Genomic DNA, 18,236 nt, shown 5'->3' on the forward strand with positions numbered 1-18,236 from the left:
AGTTCCCTGTTACAGAAAAAGTAAACCTCTAGAGCTCCTTATGTATATAAAGCTTATAATTAAAATATTCCCACTCTAACAAAAGAAAACCTGTTCCTTTAATATACAAAATTAAGATTTATCCAAGGGGGAAAGTGTTGGGGGGGGTGGTGGTGGTGGGATGAATTGGGAGATTGGGATTGACATGTATACACTAATATGTATAAAACAGATAATAAGAACCTGCTGTATAAAAAAATAAATAAAATAAAATTCAAAAAAAAGTTAAGATTTATGTGAATATATTTACCAAGCTAAAAACTAACCTAAAAACACAATTCAACCCAAGTTCACCAATTTCAATACATTACTGGTGAAAACTCACTTAAAGGGACTACATACACATCAGGATTTGAATTATATTTGAATTAGGCAATGTACCTATCATCACATGAGAATGAAAGCCAAGTATCAACTCTCTCAGCCAGAATAATATAAGTATTAATTCAATACTCTGCTGTAAAGGCAAACAAAGCATTGAAAATAGGTCTTCATTTACTCATTCCTATAGGGGAAATGTTGAGCCAAGTAATAGAATCGTATCTCTCCCCAGTATATGAACGTCAAAAGATGAGCAGCAAAATTCACTCTTAGGTTACTATTTCAATAACATCATACAAAAAAATCTGATATCTTGTAAGAAAAGACCTGGCTTTGGGTCATATTATCTAAATTAATGCAAAAAGTAATGTACTGACACAAAATCACTAACTTCACAATAAGCAGAGTTTCTTTGGGGCTGAGTTCTTTCAATGAGGTTGACTGCCAAATACCTACAATGAATATGCTAACTGCTAGAAAGCCCTCTAGAAGCCTTTGACATTCTTCCTTTAATTAAAAAAAATATATCTTTATGTAGATGGAAGATACACAAGTATACCTAAGATACAAAAGCTAGAGAAATCAGGAAACAATATGTAAATTAAAATCACCTGTTAGCAACATACGAGAGGAACAAGAGCTGAGGATACATGAGAATAGAAATCCAGGCACTTTCAATAGCTGGCTGAGGTAAGATGACTACAAATGAGGTAAGGAGAAAAATCAAATTAAACTATATATGCAAGCTCACTTCAAGCTCACGTGTTTGCAAAATTCCAGGAAATAATGGCAGCACACAAGTCAGTCTGTGTTCAGCAGTCGGAATTGCAGTGATCTTGCTAGAGCAAAGATTTCTGACAGTAAAAGCTCAAGTTAATTTGCAGAAAGGCCTCTCAAATGTGTCTATGCAAAGGGAAGGTTTGGAGTACACAAAAACAATCAGGAAAAAGTATTTTCATATGAAGTATAAGATTTATGGCAAAAACATGGTAAACTCAGTAAAAATGTTAAATACAGAATGTATAATTAACAACACAATAAAACATTGCATATGGATTAAAAACAGGAAAAGCCACCAATGAAACTAATGAAATACACTCTCCTGGAAGGAATCATTAATGAGAAACAATCCACTTGCATATTAAAACAGAGTGACCATATTAAAGGATTTCCAAAAGACACAGTGTCACTGTCCAGTGTCAACTGTACACATTCCTAATAGAAATAGATAACACACCTGAAAAGGTGTCTCTAATAACATAAAAACAAAAACAGCTATTTTCTACCATGTGTGTTATAATTTCAGGGTTGTATAAAACAATTTTTAAAAGTCCAGGTGAAAAGGAGATTACTTCTATTTCTCGAAAATATAGAAACCGAACTAGAAAGCCACAGTAAGTGATATCTTTGCCCAGTACACTGCTTGACAATAAACAAGATTTTTGAAAAATGCATTAGGGCATTTTCTTTAATAAATGTGAAGATCATTTAAAACAATTTACTTTTTACTTGACAATTATGATTGTTACAATGACTTGTGATTACCACCCTAAATGTCAACCCTCAATATACATTACCTTTTCTGTTGACTTAAGAGGTTTTTAAAGCCAACCTCAGGACAAATTTAGGAGATGGTTACATTTTTCCCCTCCAACCCTCACTAATAAAACTCCATTGTTAATATGTTTTTTTCCGAGTTGCTCTTCTCTTATAAAGCAAAATGCTAGGGGGAAAGAATTCCAATTAACTGAAAATAATTGCCAAAGATCATAACTAATATATGGAAAGTTTGGTTGGCTCTGTCACTCAAGCTGCCTTTACATAGCAGTGATTCCCAGGGCATTCAAAACAAAACAGAGTAGTGGGCTCCCAACCCCAAAGATGAGAACTGTTAGTTCAGGATAGCCAAAGAGTCCCATTTTGTATAAGCAATCTATATGATAAGAATGTATCTGGACCACAGTCTGAAAAGAATGGGCTCTGGACCATACTTTAAAGAATACTATAATTCTCTTGCCCCAAACCTAAAAGTACACTATGCCTGCTAAATGAATTCCCAGGGCATAAGCAATATTTTGTCATTCTCTCATTCATTTGAACAACAATCATTATAGAAGTGGAGAAGCAGGCTTGAGATTCTCTTCCCAAATTCTTATTCCTTACCTATAAATTTTACATGATCTCTACTGTTACAAGCATAAAAATACAGCAACTGAATTACAAAGTTTAGAACCAACTCATTTTATAACACACCGAGATGTACATGGATGGTTGAAAGGTTGGAAGGATCTACAGCACTCCAGATGCTGGGAAAGTTGTGACACGGGTTGAAAAAGCCCTAATACCTGTAATACACCATACACTATGCTAGGTTCTAAAAATGTAGCAGGGAACAAAGTAGACATGATACTCACTCATATATAACTTATAGTCCAACAGATAATACACTTAACAAGTAATTATAAGTTTGGTGTGCAGTGGTGAGAACTAAGAAAGGAAGGGATCCAATCTAGTTGAAAGGTTATGAAAGACCTCTCTGAGAAGAGACTTCTAAACTGATACTTGAAAGAGAGGTAGAAGTTGGGCATAAAGAGATGGAGAGAACAGTTTCAGCAAACAGAACAGCAAGCTGTAAGCCCGGAGATCAGAGAATATATAGCATATGCAAGCATTTAAAGAAGTCCAATATGGTTAAAGAGGTGGAAGATGAGACTGGAGAGGCAAGATTTAGTTTTATAAGCTATGTTAAAGAAGGAGAATTTTATATTAAGGACAAAAATCAGTCACTGAAGGGCACTGAGAAAGGAAGAAATGACTTTGAGATCATTCTTAAAACTCAAAGTGGTGAGTTTTGTCAGAAGGCCAATGAAGCACAGATTTAAGAGATGATGGCTTAGATCAGTGCTACTCAAACTGTGGTTCATGGACTAGCAACCCAAGTCACTCTGCATGAAGAGAAGCTTGTGTCCGAATTTATTATCAACACTGACACTAAACAAACTATAGCTAAAAGTATGCTGATTTGTATTTTGGCACAAGCTCCTTGTAGCATCAAAGACCAACACTTCGAATGACACTAGCTTAGGCTATGGTGATGGCAAGAGAGTTGGAGACAAAAGGATAGATTCAACAGAAATTTAGGATCTAGAATCAGTACTATTTGGTATTAAGCTGAAAGGAAGAGGAATAAAGGAAGATTCAATGTTTTCTGGCTTGTTTCTTAGATTCATAGTACCTTGACCTTTATTGACATAGAAAATACAGGCTTTCGTATTTTTGGTGGTGGGGGGTGGTGGTGACAGGAGTTAACTGAACACGCTAAATTTGAAGGTGCCCCATGGTCCATGGGTTCCTAATCTGGGTCTCTTAGAAGAGGTCTGAGCTAGAAAAAGTGATGTGAGTACTGTCAGAATCACAAAGGTGTAACTGAGCTGTGTGTAACAGCTGAAGTCCTCGTGGTGGAAGGGGAGGGATATAACAAGGAAGGGACAGAGACGTGGGATATATATAGGTGAGAAGTGTCAGAGACCACGAGAAAAGAGGATTTTAAGAAAGGGAAAGAAAGGTTCAATGTCAAATGTTACCTAAGGTTAGTTAAGATAAGGACTGAATAATTCTGTTGAGATTTAGCTACTCTAGTGATCATTGGTGACACGAGGGAGAAAAATATGGATAAATAGGGGCTGAAACCAAATTACTCTAAGTAGAGAAATAAGAAGAGGATAATAAGTATTAACAGCAAATAAAGACAGCTTATTTAAGAAGTCTAGTTATAAATGAAAAAAGGGAAGAGAGACAAGGTGTTAGATGGACAGATATATGGAATACAGAATTAAGGGTAAATTCATTTAAAAAATGAGAGAACACTTAAGCACACTTGAAACACTGGTGAGAAGTAACCAACAAAGAGAAAAATACAAGAGAAAGAGGGGATGAAAATGCAAAGGCTCTTAAGAGGCAGAAGAGGATGGTATCTGGTGTTTACTGGTCTTAGAAATACCTATGCCTTTTATTTAGAAGAGACAGATATGTGTGGGTATAAGTAGATTTTGTGAGAAATACTGATGGAGTTTCCATCTGATAGTTTCTATTTTTTCTGAGAAGCAGCAGGCAAGGTCGTAAGAAAGAGTGAAGAGAGACTTGGTGGAAAGAGAAATTTCAATCCGATATAGTTATTGTGGAAAATGGGAGAACAGACTGAAGAAATGTGGTAAGATTTTGCAAGCAGAGGGCCTATTTGTAGTTGATGCTGAAGAATTTAAACTGGTACCAATTGGTTAGATTATGTGATATTCTCTAGGTACAGTCCACAGTCCAGATAAAGGCATCAAGAAAAATGACTGGAGTCATCAAAAGTGTATGTTTAAACAAGGAATCTGGATTAAAAGAAATTGGGACAAGCAAGCTGAGGAAACAAACTCCTTTTTCCTTCTCCAATAAGTGAAATATAGTTGAGTTCAGATACCAGAATTAAAGCTTAATTATTACCTACTTTCTTAGAATTACAATTGTAGATCTTTGCAGAGAAGAACTGAGTGTATATAAACATTCACAAACACCAAGTGTAATGCTTATTTTCTGTGCACAGAAGACTGGTTAAATGAAAACCTATCAAATACTGAAAGATATATATAAACTACTTTCCCCATTGAGTTGTGGAGCCCAAATGCAGTATTAATTCTGAATCAAATTCCATTTCACTGGTCCTTTACCAAATACTCCTCCTCTGGATCAGAAGGGAATGACAAAGAAAATATTCCATATTAAGAAAAATGCACACTATATTTAAATTTGTTTGAAGCTGTGAAAAGTGCCATCGAGAACATGGCTTCTAGATTGTCTGCTATTCATCAAACCTCATACCACAATGATTTTGGTAACTCTTTAAATATAAAACAGCTCCAAAGTTGGAGGGCTGGGGCATGTTAGGAAAGACAATTATTTTTTTTTAAAGAATTCTAATTGCTGAAAAGGGAAACATAATATGATTAGATCATGCAATTGGGAACCAGTGAGTAGCAACACACTGGAGAAAACTAGACTAAAAAAATGTCAACTTTACAGATAGTGTACATTATAAGTAATTTACTTCTTTAAATCTTAGAATCCCCTTGTAACACAGGAAAAATTCCTGTTCTGTTTATAACACGGAGTAGTCAGAAAAAAATGAGATAACAGCACTTGGTAAACCATTTCAATTATGCTATTATTACTAGTAAAGCCTTTCTGCTACCTGAAGCTATTTTTGCTCCCCAAATGAGATTCTAAGGATGAAATGCAATGAAACAATAATTAAAAATGGCCTGGTTCCATACAAGCTATCTTGATCTGGAGGAAGTATTGAAGTAATAGACCATAATTAGTCTGAAAGTAAAAGTGTGAAAGGGAGAAAAAAGGTAAGACAAATATAAGTAGAGACAGTTGATTTAATGGTTTAATAATAAATATTTAATGTTTTAATAATGGAATAAAAATGAGATACTACAGCACAAGAAGTTAAAGAGATAGACAAAGGTAGATTTAAATAAGATACACAAACAGAAGATTAGGCATTTAGAAACAAAAATATGGTATGCAGTTTTCAGTGGTAGCTATGACAGGGGTAGATTTTACTGCTTTGAACAGTTTCTTACCGTCCATATAAAATAACAACAACAACAAAAAGGTAAGTAATGTGAATAAAAGGGAGACTAAGAACTTATTCAAAAAACCTATCTTTTAAAAAAATACTTAAAAAGAATACTGGAAATAGACTGAGAGCCTATCATAGTATTGAGCCACACGTCTATTGATGTATTTCAGCCAAACTATCTTATAGCTAAATTAATTACTTTGAAACTCCCACTGGAAAATGTAAAATCTTATACAGGTATGCATGCACAATACAATCCTGCTATATCCTCAAGAGCACAAAACTTCTGGACCTAAATCAAACAAAAATGCAAAATATAAGCCTATATTACAGATAACTACAAATATGAGTAATGTTAAAAATAAACATTTTTTTTATCATAAATACTAAGCTTTTCTAATACTATCTTAATGACAATAATGTGTGCCATCTAAAATGCTATATGGTATTGCTAAGTTATGTCAGTATTAATAACATTAGCTACACATATATATGTGTATATACATATACATTATCTGCCACTGAAAATTACAAACACAAAATCTGCCACTCTCTCAAAAAAAAGCTAGACTTACTAGTTTTGCTTGCTGAGCATTTACTGGATCGCCATACTGGAGAAGAGCTTGAAACTGGTTATTTTTTGTAAATGTGATTATCTTCAATACAGCACCAAACTTAGAAAATATCTGTTAAAACATTAAAATCAAAACAAATTTTATCTACTGTATTATTATTTCTCAATTTTATAGATAAACATGCAAATTAAACTAAACTTACTTGGTGAAGAACATCAAGTGTTACAGGGTAATACATATTGTCAATAATTATTCTAAGCACTGGACTCTGGGCTGGAGTCACTGCACTCTCACTAACTGTGGTGCCACTAAGAGGAGTATTTGCTGTCTGGACAGCTGTCACAGCTTGAAGAACTGCTTGAGCACGCTAAAAAATGAAAGATAAGCACTTTAGAAACATTCCTGGTATTTTCACCTATACTTTGCTACACGTTACAATATTAAATTCTTTTCTAGAACACATATAGATTAAATAAAATTTAATACTCAATAAATACTTTTGAGCACCTGCCATGAGCCAGGGATTATAATTCAAGTATTATACTAGTATTTACTTCAAAACAATTATCTAGGGTTTGGGACCAATGTGGAACAAGAAAGACAGTCAGTGTAATTTATTCTCAAAACAACAAGATGTAGTCTGACAGATTCAGAAAATGTTTTAAACAGAAACTTCTAGAGAACAATGAAACTTTAACATTATTCATTCCATAAAAAAGGCACATAGTAAACCTTAACAAGGGGATTACTAGATTATCCAAAAGAACTCCCATAAACCTTATTATTTCCAATAAATCCGAGAAGAAGATTATTCAGTTACAAATTAAGTCTTTTTTTCATACTAGCATAACTTCTGAAACCAAAATTTTTAGAACAGAAATTGATGTATACCATACTACAAAGCTATAAAATTTTCAGGAATACTTCAAAATAAAATATGAAGAATATTTTCCATACATGTTATGGTATCTAATACACTATTATTTTACATAGGACTAGTAAGATATTGATAATTAAACCATGACAGATCAACTATTATAAGACACATCTTGATTTCTGAGATTTTAAAATGTGAAAAAATATATATATGGAACTGAAAAAATACAGTATTTTTAGAAAATCTGTCAACTAAATCATATGTTAAATGCTCCAAAAAGACTGCCTTTATTACTATTATGCCTTTCCTATTATTACTGACAGATTCACTGATAAGGAATAATTTCTTTCTACCTTATCTGGGGTCAGAAAACCTATATAAAGGCAAATAACTGTTAGATATAATAATGACAAATACCTCTACACTGCTTTATAGTTTGAAAAAGTTGTATTGGCAGATAACAGGAATATAAACAGAGCACAGTGATGAATGAAAAGGAAGGTGGACACAAAAGAATGAGAACACTTATGATAATAAGGAATGATCAGTGTTCCCTTCAGTAGCACATATACTAAAATTGGAACAACACAGAGATTAGCATGGCCCTATGCAAATATGACCTCAAAATCATGAAGTGTCATATTTTTTCTGGACCTATTAACTAATGTGGTGGTGGTAATCATTTTGCAAAATATAAATATATCACATCACCTTAAAACTCAAACAATGTGTATGTGAATTATATCTCAAAAAAGGTGGGAGGATGGTCATTTCACTGAAATATTATATAACCAGGAAATCATATAGCTTGGTACTCAAAGAGATCACACACTCATCTAGTCAAACTTCATCATCTAAATGCTAATTAAGTAAAATATGACCTATAAATTTATGTTAAAGTGACTTGTTAATTCAAATCCAACATTTTGAAACATACAATAAATATTTAATACAATGGGCACATTTATACTACTATAAAGAATAGTTATAAAAAAAGAGGGATAAAAAGATTTCTAGAACAATGTTTGTTAATTTAAACATCTGAACATATTTAACCCAATATATATTTAACTAAAGTATTTTAAGTAGCTCACTGCAAGTAGCTCACTGTTCACTTTCTTCATTAGTGAACATGTCTTTATATACATTTATTAAAATAAGCATGGAAATATCACAACTTAGAACAACTCTAACATCTGCTATTTTAAACAATGGAACGTCTTCTTAAAATAGGAATCACATGATCATGGTGTACTATCCAAACAGTATAAAAAGTTAAGGTTCCTCTGCAACCCAGTTACCCTGTCTGCTTTCCCTACATACACAAGCATATATGTATATATGTATGCCATACAAACATGTTAAGTACTCATCTACTGCATACTTTTCTTTCCCATACTATTCACTGTTCTCCATCTTCCTTTTTCACTTTAACAATTACATTCTCTATTATCATTAACAAGTAACTTCATACATTTTTTTTTTGTCTCATTTATGTGTAGCTTTTTTTTTTTAACATCTTTATTGGAGTATAATTGCTTTACAATGGTGTGTTAGTTTCTGCTTTATAACAAAGTGAATCAGCTATACATATATCCCCACATCTCCTCCCTCTTGCATCTCCCTCCCCCATTTTTTTTAAATAAATAAATTTACTTATTTATTTATTTATTTTTGGCTGCATTGCATCTTCATTGCTGTGTGCGGGCTTTCTCTAGTTGTGGCGAGTAGGGGCTACTCTTCGTTGCGGTGCGCAGGCTTCTCATTGCGGTGGCTTCTCTTGTTGCAGAGCACGGGCTCTAGGCGTGTGGGTTTCAGTAGTTGTGGCATGTGGGCTCAGTAGTTGTGGTTTGCAGGCTCTAGAGAGCAGGCTCAGTAGTGTGGTGCACAGGCTTAGTTGCTCTGCAGCATGTGGGATCTTCCTGGACCAGGGCTCGAACCCGTGTCTCCTGCACTGGCAGGCGGATTCTTAACCACTGCGCCACCAGGGAAGCCTCTTCATACGTTTTTAAAAAAAATTCATGGAGCAGAGTTGGCTTGCCAACCTAGATTTTAATTAAACTTCATATTGAAACAATCATATACACATAAAAGGACACAAATCGTAAGTATATACAGCTCAATAAAACTTCACAAATAGAACATATCTGTGAAAGGACTATCTACATAAAAAATAGAACATTACCAACACTCCAGAAGCCACATACATGCTTTCTCCCAGTTATATAAATGGAACCATATAGTATGTGTTCTACTTTGATCTGGCTTCTTCCAATAAACGTAATTTTTATGATGTTCATCCAATTTCTAGAGGCACCAGTAGCTTGTTCATTCTTTTTGCCAGTCAGTATTCCAACGAATAAATATACCACAACACATTCTACAGCTGCTGAACGTGTGGATCATTTCCAGCTCTGGGCTATTACATACAGTGTGCCATGAACTTTCTTATACGTATCTTTTCATGCACATATGTATGTATTTTCTCAGATACGTGACTAGTAAAAATTACTACGTCAAAGAATATGTATATGCTCAGCTTTAGTAGATATTTCAAGGTTTTAAAAATGATTCTACCAATTTACATTCTCATCACTTATTTACGGAAGTTCAAGCTTCTCTACATTGTTCCAATACTTGGTACTACCGGTCTTAATTTTATCCAGTATGGTATACATGGCAGCATCTCACTGTGAGCTTCATTTGTATTAAGGGTTCTTAATCCAAACCTAATCCACTCTGTGGATCAGAGGATGGCTTTCAAGGAAACTAACTAATGGGAAACCCGAAGATGTCTAACAAGTGGCCATGTGAAGTGAGGGATGGAAAGGTGGTGCAAAGGCAGGCAGGCCACAATATTCCAGGTAAAAGGGACAGCACAGAAACACAATGGCCTCCAAAGACAAAATAAGAGAAAGCATGCCAGGTTATAGGCGCTACACTTACTACTGGGATAGAAGCACAGGAAAATAGGGTGGGAGTAGCCATAAGACAGAAACAGTACTCATCTCAGAAAGGGCCTTTACCCTGAGCATGAAAAGGATTTGCTGTAGGGGAGTAACTTAGTCAGATTTGGCATTTTAGAAAGAGATACACTCATACACACACACACGCGCAGCTGTACTAGGGAGAAAGAATTGAAGATGAAAATGAAGAAAGATAGTAAAAGAAAGCTATTAGGTAATATAGCCAAGAGATGATTGTGTCTGAGCAAATGAAGTAGCAAGAAAGAAGAAAACTGGGCAGATATTGAAAAGAGTGAATTCACAGGACTTACTGATTTGATGAAAGGTTACGGAAGAATTCATGATTGACACACACATTCATTTGTCTCTCTTCTATTATAAAACACTATTAAAATGACTATAAATAAGTACAAAATGGAATAAATGCAGATACTGAAGAGAGAAGGTAATCACTAGCTCAGAATAATTTGATCAAATTCCCAGAACTCAGAAAATGCATGGACAGAAGACATAGTGAACACATAGCAAACAGGGTTTGCACTGGTAGCAGCCACAGGAATCAAATTAGAAACTGGTAGGTACACAGGAGGGAGGAGAATGTGAAAATAAAAGGGTTAACAGAAAGTATGGCTAACAAACATCCTCCTCCTCCTCACCATCAACCAACTTATAATTAAATAATAAAAACAAAAGCAACAACAACTAAACACTCCCTTAAAAGAACAGAAACTCTAAAAGGAGTTTTGAAGGCCAAGAATAAAGACCTCTGGCATTTGGGGGAATCCCAGGTTAGTATCCAAGTCCTCATTACCTTACTCTAGAGGAAAGCATGCAAGTCCAATAAAACCTAAATTGTCCATTCTGAAATATAAACAGACAATGAGGGTGGGTGGGAGGAAGAGAAGAATAGAGAGAACAAGATAAACATAACAGCTAATACTAAAGAAAGTAAAAGATACAGTCAAATATTTTAAAATACCATTAATTAGTAACTGTAAAGAATGACCAATTGCAAGGTAAAAAGGGTATCAAAGAAGAACTTTTGAAAATCAAAAATATGGCTGTCAAAAAAATTATTTTCAACATAAGGAACACTGCACTGACTGCTCCCTGTGTCTGGAATATAACCAAGACTGCAGTAAGTGCCTTATTCTCTAATCACTTTGAAGTTTGTCACTCAAATGTCACTTGTTGGTTGGGCTTCCACTGGTTATCCTATTTGAAATTACAAATCCCCCTCCCCTACATATATATATCTATCTATAGATGCCTTACCTTTATTCTTTCGACATCATTTTCATTTGAATCTTTTTAAATGAGAATGCATTCACTAATTACTGAAAATACTAACATGTAAAATAAAATTGGGATATTAAATGCCATTTTAAACTCTAAGTAAAAAGAATAGAGAATAGATATTTTCTTGTGGCATATTTCCTCATAATCAATTCTGAGAAGTACAACTTCTGGTTCAAAAGAAATAAAAATTATCAAATTAAAAAAACAACTGAAAATTTTAGCCTTATCTCTTAGGCAAAAAGTTTTACAAGCTTATTTTTCATGAACTATCAAAATGATCTTAAATTATTTTTTACAAAGGTTAAAATCTATGAGGAATTGTTTTCCATTTAATTTTTGATAAGACAAGAGCCACAGTATAGATTTTACTAAAACAGATATAATTAGCTAAAAACTGCATTTGAAGAGCTGAAATTTTTAGACCAGTTTTTATTGCAATCCTATGTATTTAGATCTAAAACCATTCTTACACTTTTTCTAAATAAATAATTTTAGATAATTAATATCTTCTACATCACATTTTTAAAAGATCAACACATTCATATATTCTCAATTGTTACATTTTTCCCCCAGGAAAACCATTAACAGATCCTCAATAGGAGTTTTTCCATAAGAAATTAAGATCTATAAAAAGTCAAACAGGGCTTCCCTGGTGGCGCAGTGGTTGAGTCTGCCTGCCAATGCAGGGGGCAATGGTTCGAGCCCTGGTCTGGGAAGATCCCACATGCCGCGGAGCGGCTGGGCCCGTGAGCCACAATTACTGAGCCTGCGCTCCGCAGCAAGAGAGGCCGCGACAGTGAGAGGCCCGCGCACCGCGATGAGGAGTGGCCCCCGCTTGCCACAACTAGAGAAAGCCCTCGCACAGAAACGAAGACCCAACACAGCCAAAAATAAATAAATTAAAAAAAAAAAAAGTCAAATAACCAAAGGGACTGAACTTCGTACATTGAAGTCTAAGCAGCAGAGTTGCATAAACAGTTTATGCTTAAGTCCTACCTCAGACAGTTTCTATACAAAAACTTTAATTTGCACAAAGAAAAAGAACACTTTGACCAGAACCTTAAAAGCACTGAAAAAATGCTATTTAACTAATTTATCCAGTATTAATTTAAAATATGAAAATAACAGACCACACATACTTTCTGTAAATTAACATAATGGTTAATACTTTAACATGCTACAAGAAAACACCACAAAAAAACCAAAAAACAAAAAACAAGAAAATGCTCATAGAAAAATCTTCTGAATGGTGAAAAAAATTTTTTCTGCTAATATGTTTATGATATTCTTAATAGGTTCTAGGCCATTTTATTTATGTACCTACACATACTCACTTGGTTCAATGTATTATCTGTTTTTAGTTCTTTGTGATTGGAGTACTGAATATAAATTGGTTGGTTACGAAGGTGAGGTGTCACAGCAGAATAGTAATTAACCATAGTAATAGCTGCTTCCTCTGTTGCTAGTTCCAAAAATGCCTGAAAATTTAAATAGCAAAAATCTTAATATTATGAATCAAATTCAAATAAACTTCAATATCTGTGTAATCTATTTGGCTCATTAGAAAAATCAGTATCTAGAATATAACCTTTCAAGTTACATTTAGATGCTCTAGTAGGTAGAATTAGAAATCCCTTACTGAAGTTTAGAGATACAATTAAAGCTAAACTGAGAAGAAAGCTCTTAGAATATAAAGTACTTCCACCTCTGATTTTCCATACACTACAAATGTACCCACTCTAACAAAGGCTAGAGAAAATAAAATCTAAACATTTTCCAGCACCAGAATTTTACCACTCCTAACCTAGGAAACATAAGAGAACTCCAAGTCATTTTAAAAGCATTTACAATTTAACAAAGAAAAAAATTAAATGTCATATTATTAGTGATATTAACTATATTTAAGAGAACATTAAATTTCTCTAAATTCTTCTAAATGGTATCATTAGAAACTTTAAAACAAAATTTAATTTTTAATATACCTGGACCCTACTGCCACAGGTATAACTATTCAATATAGAATACCTGGGACTAATGACTATCTTTTTCTAATGTTATCAGATAAATATTTCCCTGGGATAAGCCTAAAGGATAAGATGCTGCTAGTGTCCTTACTGATTTCCGATATTACAAAGAGCAAAGCCACAATAAAAGAAGTATTTCATCTGTATTTCCCACAATCTCATTGACCAATAGTTCAATTAGAGTCCTAAAAGGAATTTAAAAGGCAAAATTTGAAAACTACGGTGACTTATTCCTTTTAGCTCCCTAGCATTAGCTTCCCAAACACAGCTACAAGGAAAAGTCAGAGTAAGACTTCTGTCATGTTCTTTAAGAAAAGTAACCTACTATATACCATCCTTTCATCAGGCAACAGCTAATTCACACCTGCTGCATAGCTGGGGCTTAACATTTTGTAAGTCCTGAAAGAAATATACCTGATTTTTTCCTTTCAGCATAAGGATGTTGGTCACCTTACCAAAAGGTAAGCCTAAAGCAATAACTTCAGTTTCTGTCACTTCACCCGGTAATTTTCGAATATGAAGTACACGAGAAGGGGCACCATCCATTTTATCTTCTCCTTTAAATTTTTTACTATCATTACCATTGGCTGAAAGACATTAAAGAAACAGTCTTTAGTATATTGATTTTCCTTATTTGCATAAAAAAATCACAAAACAAACTTTAATAAAGAACTTAAAAACAGAGCTGAGCATACTTGGGATACTTCCTAAAAATTCAAAAACCAGGTTTACAAAGTAACAGAGAAAATCATATCCACCAATTACTACTAAATGAAATCATCAATTAAGATTACTATTGGGTAAATATATTTCTGGATAGCATATGTAAAGAGTAGCAAGTGATAATCAAAAACATTAAGATGCAATTTCATAAAGAAATGGTCAATGGCTATAGAACACAATTATCTTACAATTCAATCGTCTTATTAGAGACTAATAAAGCGTCTAAGACTTAGTCTAAGACTAAGGAAAATACAAAAAAGTGAAAATTTTGACTTAGCAAAAATTAGATTATAATTTTACCTGAGAAATTCTAAATTGTTCAATTTGAAAAATGTGCTAAAAAATGGAATCAAAGAAGGCAATGCTGTAAAAATTATTATGCAGTCAATCCACACTACGGGTCACATTCCTCTACCTAAATGTTTTGTCACTATCAAAATCTACTATAAATCACTCATGGACTTGATTATCTTATTCTGTTACTCTGAGCTTTAAAGTGATATATTTTAAACAACAAATTAGTTGCCTGCTTTTATTCCAAAGCTTTACCAAAACACAAAAAATAAACAAAAAAAACCAAAAACCAAACTTACTAAAGATGCAATAAAATAGGTGTTTTGGTGGTTCTTAATCTTCTAAGAACTCAAGGATATTTCTGAGAATCTAACTAACCTGAAGAATCCTTACACAGTGAGAAATATGCATGTATACTCCATTTTGATACAATTTTTGGTACTTTACAGTACACCCCCAGAAAACATTCAATACTATCTGTAAAATTCTAAGACCATCGAGATCTTCTAAGTGCCTTCAAAATTTATTCAAACATTAATTCTTTAAACAGTTACTGAGTATCAAGAATATGTCTGGCACTTTTTTAGGTTCTGGGGGTACAGCAGTGAACAGTAAGCAGTAAGATCCCTGATGCTCTCCTGTAGTCTAGTGGGAGAGATGTACTACCCAGTACATGAACCAGATAATTTATTATAGTGATTAAGTGCTATGGAGAAAGTAAAGCACAGTAATGTGATTACAAGTGACTTAGCAGAGGACTGGAAGAGGGTGATGTGGTAGTGATTTTACTGGATGATCAGAGATAATATGTGAATTCACCTGGTAAGTATAACTTAAAGTGTCAATTAAGTCATAGTTTAACAGTTTCACTCAAGTTTATATACATCAACGAACAGCCAATGCATTTAAAAATTCCCTTAAGTTGACTCTGTACAGAAGAGTAGTAAGCTCTGGCTTCTGAATATATTATCAGAAAAATCTTGCTGGTTAGCTCTTCATCATTCCAAAAATAAGAACTACAAAAAGCTCTCCACACTTCCTTCCATAAGTAAGGAAAACATGTATGTGCACAGGCACCTGAACCTATCAGAAACAGGCTGAATTTCCTATTTTGCGGCATCTTATTTTAACAAAATCATCATTGGGTCTGTTAAATGATACTTTAAGTTAAAGCAGGGAATCAAAAAATACACATATAGGGCTTCCCTGGTGGCGCAGTGGTTGGGAGTCTGCCTGCCGGTGCGGGGGACGCGGGTTCGAGCCCTGGTCTGGGAGGATCCCACATGCCGCGGAGCGACTGAGCCCGTGCGCCACAACTGCTGAGCCTGCGCGTCTGGAGCCTGTGCTCCGCAACGGGAGAGGCCACGGGAGAGCCCGCGCACCGCGATGAAGAGTGGCCCCCGCTTGCCGCAGCTGGAGAAGGCCCTCGCACAGAAACGAAGACCCAATACAGCCAAAAATAAATAAATAAATAAATGAATTTATAAAAAAAAAAAAAAAAAAAATACACATATACCTTAAAACATATAATTGACATACAAATGCATATTCTTCTAAGGCCTTTTCTTGGCAAAGCAATCTGATAGATTGTGTTCTTGTTCATTCATTTGTTTGAATAACAAGAACAAATACTTCACAGTCCAACCTATAGTCCCATGAGTTATAGGTTATGATATCAGGAAACTCAAACAGCAAATTTGTTTTTCCTTTAGGGAAAAAGGCAAGAAAAAAAAATCACAATAAAGATACTACCCATCACTACACATATAGGGAGAAAAAAACGCTTCCCTTTTCAAATGATTCTTAGAATATGATTCCCAAAAGGCAAAAACCTGCCTAAACCTATTATTAAAAGAATAGAAGAGTTTATTGTTTTGAATTTGTGTTGGATGATTTCTTGACAGTGGATGGTGAGTAAAACAACTGAGTAAAAAGGTAGCTGGGACAGTTTTCACAGTTAAAGAAGAAGATAAATAACTTGTTTGTTTGTTTCATATTTATAGAAAAGAAGGTACTTTTCTCTTGCATTGATATTTAACATTCACTGACAGTAACCTACATGCCAGGCACTTTACAACTCTTAAAAGACTGCTATTATAACCCATCAATCCCATTTATAAATGAGAGGTACTTAAGCTGCCCAAGGTCAGAGTTACTAAGTGGTAAAGACAGGAAATGGCAGGAAAAGGATTAAAGCTCAGGAGTATGACTCCATAGTCTGTAGTCTCAACCCACTACTACAGGAGGACCCTAAAGACAAACTTCAGGTAATATATAATGGCCTAGAGAAGATCTGTTCTTTTCTGCCAAATGCCATGTAACTAACAACATTTACACTCTGTCTTTACACTACTTGATACTCCTCTCAGTTAATAGCTTCAGAAAGGGTGGCTATTAGATATTCATATTTTAGTGCTAAATATTATGAAAGTCTCAATTTTAAATAATGATACTATGAGAATGTAAAATTGAGAAATGATGATTTCTTTAAATATAACTAAGCTGACTTTCATATATAAAAATACCCCAACCCTGGAAAAGAGAAAGGACGCTAAATGTGTGGCCTTGGGGCTTCCCTGGTGGCGCAGTGGTTTAGAATCCGCCTGCCAATGCAGGGGACACGGGTTCGAGCCCTGGTCCGGGAGATCCCACATGCCACAGAGCAGCTAAGCCTTGCATCACAACTACTGAACCTGCACACTAGAGCTCGCGAGCCACAACTACTGAGCCCACATGCCACAGCTACTGAAGCCCATGCACCTAGAGCCCATGCTCCACAACAAGAGAAGCCGTCCAATGAGAAGCCTGTGTACTGCAACAAAGAGTAGCCCCTGCTCGCCGCAACTAGAGAAAGCCCACATGCAGCAATGAAGACCCAACGCAGCCAAAAATAAATAAATAAATCAAAGTGTGGCCTCAACTTATGAAACATGTAGGCCATTTACTATTAGAGAAGTAAGGAAGATGGGGTCTCTCTGGGTTACAGATCTATGATTCTTCAGAAGACAAAGTACTATAATTTGGACTTCTTTCCACAATCCTTTCCCTTAGACTTCCCAGGTAATTCCAGACAGAAACTTTGGTTTAGGTATGTAAAACTAAAGAATTTTAAAGACTGTTTTTTCAACAACAGATGATCTTATGAAGATGATTTTACTCATGCATGTAAGCTGCATATAGACTGTAGAAATCTTTATACTATTTTCCATATATGTCTTCTTAAAAAAGCCTCTGGCTTACGGAGGATGTTCTTCTACTCACAAATTCAAAACAGGACATAGAAACTGTTTCTAACTGAACATTCCAATACAAACTTAAAAGTTTTCTACCTCAGTTCTAAAGTGAACATCTTCACTTCTGAACAGTCCTAGTCCATCTCTTTTCTCTTTGACTTTTTTCTTCTACTGGCTTTTACCTGTAGTTTTCACACAAAACGGTCTCACCAAGATCCTGGGTAATTTGTTAAATCCACCTGTGGCGGAAGAG

General features: G+C 34.6%; 1 protein-coding gene across 5 annotated transcripts in view; it reads right to left on the minus strand.

Annotated features, from left to right (window-relative positions):
• Positions 1 to 18,236, minus strand: part of PTBP2 (polypyrimidine tract binding protein 2) — an 80,498-nt gene that overhangs the window by 26,705 nt on the left and 35,557 nt on the right. For 4 of the 5 annotated variants that reach the window (XM_082477586.1, XM_082477585.1, XM_082477587.1 and 1 more), the window contains exons 4-7: positions 14,148 to 14,320; positions 13,044 to 13,187; positions 6,770 to 6,934; positions 6,568 to 6,678 (exon numbers count right to left, since the gene is read on the minus strand). In XM_082477586.1, the coding sequence (XP_082333712.1) occupies positions 6,568 to 6,678; positions 6,770 to 6,934; positions 13,044 to 13,187; positions 14,148 to 14,320 (593 nt within the window). The remainder of the gene's footprint in view (positions 1 to 6,567; positions 6,679 to 6,769; positions 6,935 to 13,043; positions 13,188 to 14,147; positions 14,321 to 18,236) is intronic. The other variant, XM_082477589.1, reaches the window with a different exon arrangement.

Source organism: Balaenoptera physalus (genome assembly GCF_965194825.1).
Source record: "Balaenoptera physalus genome assembly, chromosome: 1".
NCBI classification, from domain to species: Eukaryota; Metazoa; Chordata; class Mammalia; order Artiodactyla; family Balaenopteridae; genus Balaenoptera; species Balaenoptera physalus.